The 6,638-nt window shown below is 49.2% G+C and overlaps 1 protein-coding gene across 1 annotated transcript; it reads right to left on the reverse strand.

The window, feature by feature from the left end:
* Positions 1–5,247: 5,247 nt before the first annotated feature.
* Positions 5,248–6,310, reverse strand: LOC119104411 (methyl farnesoate epoxidase-like). Its single transcript, XM_037228109.1, has one exon. The coding sequence runs from the start codon at positions 6,292–6,294 to the stop codon at positions 5,248–5,250; it is 1,047 nt and encodes a 348-aa protein (XP_037084004.1). The 5' UTR covers positions 6,295–6,310.
* Positions 6,311–6,638: the final 328 nt, after the last annotated feature.

The raw sequence follows: 6,638 nt of genomic DNA on the forward strand, positions 1-6,638 counted from the left end.
CTGCCCTGGCATCTGCGGACGCGAATGAAAGAATGTTTGTGATTTGCCAAGCGGGCGGCAAGAGCCTGCAACCGAGCAGCAGCGCCACCAATGGGAGACCATTTCTTGAAGTTGTCAAAAACCATTAGTCTGCTCATGGACCCTGCCCACCAGTTTAGCCCACAGTTGAATGCAGTCTCAGCGAAGCGACACGGACTGAAAATTGTTTCGCAGTGTGATGCAAGGGAGGAGGAAGGAAAATAGCAGCATTGTGTCAGTTATATCGACTGCGCCTGGATTGAATGGAATCAGTTATGCCGCAGTTGCTTTTGTCAGTCTGAACGCATCACGCCAGAGAACATTTGGCTGCGCCTGGAGCTTACCATACACGGTGTTGGTGTGGACCTGGAAGGGGAAAGTGAACTATGTGTTCCTCAAGCAGCGTGCCGTTTAGATGCTTTACCGCCACCGTATTAAATGGCAGGTTGGGCTCTGTTAATATTTTTCCATAAACAGACTTCATACTTTTGGAATGGGGCGCCCAAGCCGCATCGTAGCTGTAGGGTACATATAATATCATCCTACCTAGCTTTAGCCACCATACAAACACAAGCTTATACACTAGTATAGTACATGGCCAATTGATCTTGACGATAATAAGCACTGCGATGAGAGGGAGCTTGGGAACTCAGCTAATTTGTTTTCTGCCAACATCGCGTTGATGATTTCTGTCCTGTCGACGCCCACACGGCCAATGCGGAATTGTCAGAAAACTGTGGGTGGTAGCCCCAGCCCCAATCAACGGTTCCTGAGCGACTATGCCTTGCGGTGGTGCAGCGCAAGGTGCGTGAAATTCCATAGCAGTGATCAGTTACTTCAATGACATCATTTTGAGCACGCTTCCTCAACGTTTTTCAGTGAAGTGATGATGTGATTGTCTTTTGACCCCGTTCCCTCAATCAAACATTGACGGTGGCGCCTTGGTAGTGTTTATCCTTGACCCCCACCCGGAAGCCTGACTCCACACCGCTAAGGTCAAGGTCACAATCGTCAGAATTACAGCGTGTGAATCTCATATGCACAGTAAGACAATCAGTGGACATCAGAGCGCATTACTTTAAAAGTTGGGCTCAGTAAGATGTAACCAGTTCGACATGTCAATGACAGATTTCACATCACACAAACAAATAGAAGGATGTGCACAATTACTAATGCACTAATGAATCTACGCTACTTTCTTCGTTGAAAACCCGTCCAAAGGTGCTGAATTTGCTATTTTGCTCGTCACTCATTCACATCAAATTTGTTCCGTTCAAATTGCTCATTTTGGCCATTTTACTCCTGCTTTCGGGACGCTAAATGTCAAGACTTCTAAAAGCAGCATTTCCTGAAAATGTATTCTTGTGGCTGTATCCAACGTCAGGCTGAGTACTTGAGAACAGCTGCTATCAGTAACAGGTTGGCTATAACTCATCACCATAGTATGAACGTTGCTAGGACGGCTGCACCATGTCACAGCGGCGGGGCTAAGTACATCAATATGGAAGATCGGCTCAGGTGGTTAAGCGAAGAACAGCAACGGCGTGCCGAACGCGCTTTTTCATCGCCAACGGCGCACATTTTGCACCCTCCGTTGAGCTGCTCTGGAGGAGGAGAAGGCTGCCAAAATGCGGGGCAAGGCGAGAGGCAATATGTCCGTCACGTTGTAATGTATATTTCACCTTTTTCTTTACTTTTTATGACAAAAATTAGCGACCTTTGATATTGCAGGAGGCATGGGGAGCGGGAAGTATTTTTTGTGGTAAAGGACAGAAGCAGGTTATGAATGGGTGACTTAGGTTAGTCCCCTTATTTAGAGCTTCTGGGTTTAGCCCGCCAAATTACTGCAAGCTTTATGGCTCTAAATGATTAAAGTATATTGCTTCGTCTAACCATTCAACCAACATGCTTTTTTGCCTGCGTAAAGAGCAATTCTGATTTTGTCACATACCAGTGCTGTGGTGTGCGACAAGTACCGGAAGTAAGTACCGGAAGTACCGAAAGTGCACGTAAGTACCGGAAAACTATCAGTTGGTTCCGAGCGTTTCACAGGAAAAGAGCATTATCACCATGGCGTTACTAGTCTTCACGTGCTGCAACCAAGTCGAAGACAAAAGCTGCACTTCAAAAACAATTGTTGGTTTGGTAGTGTCAGAAGTTTAGATCTAGGTCCAGGTTCGTAAGTACAGGCATGCCACCGCCCAAGGCTATAGAACCAATCATGTCTGCACACCAGCCATGGCCGCAGTAATGGCCCGGCCGGCAGTCAGCTGCTAAGCCCGACTCATTCTCGCATCGCAAGCAAGAGACACGGTAAATTTGTCACCGTTTCTCGTGCTTTTCTAATACAGCGTGTTGTTGGAGTGCCAAGTGTTAAAAGCAGGTGCATTCGCCTTTCTTCCCTGATTCTCGTTTCATCTTGCAACTCGCGGCGCCCCGTTGATCCGGGAAGGCTACGAGCACCAGCCGTGAGTGGCCTGAGTTTACTTAGAGAGGATGCAGGTCAAGCGCTGAGCACGTGCCCCATGTGTTAATCGTTATAAGTCGAGTGGAAAAAGGTGAATGGAAAAAACTGGAACGGTAGCATCGATCTCATCTAGTCGAATGGGAGCAACGTCGACAGGGATAAAGTCGAATGGGAAAAGTCCAAAGAACAAACTGTCGAAGAGGATGCTATCCGACAGGTTGCAAAATTCGCGGGGAAATAAGGCGAGTGACAAATAGTCATCATGATTAAAAGTGAATTGAGATAAAAGTAAACAATCATGCACTAAAAGGGTGTCAGACAAACAATCCATCACCATTTGACGGCCGACATGAAATGTGTTGCTCATATGCACTCGGATGTACTCGTAGATACAATGGCTTTACCTATCTCGCGAGCCTGGGGCCTTTTGGTAGAAAATGGTAATTCGTTAGAATTAAAGCTGAGAATTGCAGGGTGCTTTGAATGCCAAGACGTCACATATACAGCGGTCGGTTGTTTGACAAACCGTAACTCATAGTCATTTATCGTGCAAGGGCGAAAGCCCAAGGAGGTTCCAAGGATGCATAAACATCATTTTCAATTGGCTTTTATGGCGGTAAGAGTTCGTGCAAAGAAAAGACAGTGGCCATGAAACCAGTTCCCTCTCTCCATCTCTTCAACTCGTCCCACCACTCAAATCATCTGCCGGCTTTGTCACTATTGAAAGGTGTCATGCCCAAGCATACCTGCCTTAAAGCAACAATACATGCGCTCCATGCATTTGGGACACAACGATCATTTACCCACTCGAATGTCGCCTTGACCTTTGTCGCTATGCCTACATTGGTCTTAGTCTTGATTTAACTATCGTCCGATACTATCTAAAATGCGATGGGACGGACAGCTGTGCCTTATATGTACATACCACGAAGAAAGTTTCCATTTTACTGACGCTACCACTGATACAGTCATTTCCAGCAAACTTTGGTCAATATTCCACCAGCACTGCGCAAGACGTGACATATACAACGCACGAGATATGATGCAATTTTCGCCAGCTCTCTTGCCTGAGCTATGAGAAAATGTATTGGGAAAGGCTTTGAGAAATGAGCTTTTTCTCATATGAGGTATGAGAAAATATATCCAGCACTTGACGATCAGGGTACAACCCAGAAGCATGGAAAATTTTTGGACCACCGGCAGCGTGTCGCTGGAATGATTTATCGGCGCCATAGTAAGGGCGAGATTTACCCTCTATGATTATTTTTCCATAGGGAAAAGAAAAAAAACAAACCGGACGCTCAAGCCATAATGCAGCTGCCAATTACAAATGCACGAAGTAACGCCCTTCGAACCTTTTCCACTGAAATGATACCAGTTTATACACTGATAGCTTATTAGGCCAAAAGGTTTAGGTGATAATATGCACTGCGCTGAGAAGGAGCTACGACGCCGCGATAGTATATTGCTCCAGCATGGAGCAAGAGACGTTCGCCCACGAAGAGAACGCGAGGCAATGATAGCCAGGTGGATTATATCTTGTCAGTCAACGCCCAAAGGGCCAATATTACAATTCCAAAAAGCTGTGGGCCTCAGGCACTGTCTCGTGTCCCCATGCGTTACGGTCATATAACTCAAGAAACATTAGGAGTTGCAAAATAATGATCATTTACAGTAACGACAGTTATTGCATGCAACAATTCTCGTTCATTCCTTTCATTCCAGTATTGTAATGGTGTTAAGACCTTTTGTCCCCTATAGAAAATAGTGGCATCGCCCATGCGTGAAAGCCTGAGAATGGCATGCCAAAGGGCAACACTACACTGCATGCATTTGCAGGAAAATGGGCGTTTCAGTGGGGCACAGCTGTATTACGTCTGCAACATTGCCCACCTCCACGCGCGCACCGTGTCAAGAAAACGTATGTCTGCACGTGGGCCACCATCTGTCGTGCAATCTCGCTGGGCGACCGCCCCAAGCAGCTGTGGATGGTGACGTCATCGAAGCTGCGCAGACGAAAATGACAACTGTATAGCCTATACTGCTGCCAGATGTATTCACGACAGAAAACGTTGACGTCATTGACGGTCCGGACGCCAATCACAGACATAAACTCACACCACATCAGATCTGCCCATAGCACGAAGACAATAATCCAGATGGTGAAAGAACGGCACAAATCATGAAATGCGTAAGGTGCGGACATTACCCACACATGCGCTATCTATTTTAATGCCCTTGCCGCTTTTGAACCCTGCGCAATTACACCACGTGTGATTTAGACGGACATTATAGCTATAATGTGGTGAAGGTGAAGAACGCCACCGACTCTATCTGCTGTTTGGTGATGGAGACGAAAGAACAATGTGGGAGGCAGACATGCTAGTATTACATGGCACCCAGACTACCAAGGTGCTCAAGCAGGCGCACAGCCGCCACCTCATCGCTAGTCATGCGGCTTGTAAGTCATAAAGGCTAGTCACGCCGCTTGTTGGCCATCAGGCCAGTTACGTGGCTTTTAGGTTACAAAGGCCAGTCACACAGCTTGTAGGTCATAGGACCAGTCCGTGGCTTTTAGGTCACAAAGGCTAGTCACGCAGATTATAGGTCACAAAGGCTAGTCACGCGGTTTGTAGGTCATAAAGGCTAGTCACGCGGCTCGTAGGTCATGCAAGTTAGTCACGCGGCTTCTAGGTCATAAAGGACAGTCGCGCAGCTTGTAGGTCACAAAGGCTAGTCACGCGGCTTGTAGATCATACAGGCTAATCACGCGGTTTGTAGGTCACAAAGAACTCGGGAGGCTGCTGCAGCACGACCGCGAACCTGGCCTCCAGCGAGAGTTTCTGCCCCGGAACGGCGGTGAAGCTGAAACGCTGCAGCAGGCAGGTGAAGAGCATGAACATCTCCATGCGCGCCAGCGTCTCTCCCAGGCAAAGCCTCTTCCCGATGCCGAACGGGATGAGCCGCTCATCACGGCGCACGCTGCCGTCGGCGTGCAGGAACCGGTCGGGCCTGAACGCCTCCGGGTCACCCCAGTACGCCGGGTCCATGTGCACCATGTGCAGATGCATTATCACCGTGGTGCCCTTGGGAATGGTGTAGCCGCGGAACGAGATGTCACTCAGTGCACAGTGCGGCGCTGCGCCAGGGATGACCTTGGAACGCCGCATCACCTCCATCAGCGTGGCTTCAGTGTACGGCATGCGCATGCGGTCGCCGTAGGTCGGCGGAATTCGGCCGAGAACAGCGTCGATCTCGCGCTGCACGCGACTCTGAACCTCTGGATGCTTGACCATAAAGAGCAACGCCCAGCTCAGAGAGGTAGACGTCGTCTCCATGCCAGCGATGAACAAGTCCATGCCGATAATGGACAGGTTGCGTTCGGTGAAGAGGCGAGCCTCAGCATCTGGCTTCTCCATCTCCAGCAGAAACTGGTCGATGAAGTCGCGGGGGCTGGAGCGGTCCAGCGTCTGCCGATGCTCGTGGACCACCTCGTGGAACATGCCGACCGTGGTCTCGCGATGTCGGATCAGCGGCGCGTAGCCGCTCCACTCAGGGGCGATGTGACGCAGCCACGGCGCCAGGTTCATCGGGTTACCCGGACCGATGGTAGTGAAGAATTCGTTGACCGTCGCGATGTAGTGTTGGGCCTTGGGGTCACTACTCTCCAGCCGCTTGTCGGCGACCAGTCTCCAAAGTATGTTCAGCACCGTCAGGTTGAAGCGAAAGTTGACCTTCATCGGTGAGTCAATTTCACGCTTCATCTCCTGGGAGAGCTCTTCGAATTCGTTCAAAACTGTCGACTCCATGGAGTTCTTCCCGAAGCCCAAATCCCTAAGGTGCCTCAAAGCAAAGCGCCTGTGCTCCACCCAGGCAGGGCCTTCGCTGAAAATGACACCAAGCTTTTGTTGGAAGCTGCGGACTAGCAGAGCAAAGCTGTTCGGTCTTCCAGACATTTCTTGCATCGCGCACGCCTCTTTGATGTCTTCAAACTTGCAAATGTGCACAGTCTTCTCACCAGTGGGAAGCACGAAGCCAAGAATATCTCCAAACTCGTGCCGACAATGCTTTATGCTCTCCAGAAACTGGCCTCGAATCGACTCAATCGCCGTCCAAAGATTGCCAAAGATGAGAAATGTTGGGGGGCCTGAAA

This window comes from Pollicipes pollicipes, unplaced genomic scaffold (genome assembly GCF_011947565.3).
Source record: "Pollicipes pollicipes isolate AB1234 unplaced genomic scaffold, Ppol_2.1 Scaffold_6052;HRSCAF=7182_pilon_pilon_pilon, whole genome shotgun sequence".
In the NCBI taxonomy this organism is placed as follows: Eukaryota; Metazoa; Arthropoda; class Thecostraca; order Pollicipedomorpha; family Pollicipedidae; genus Pollicipes; species Pollicipes pollicipes.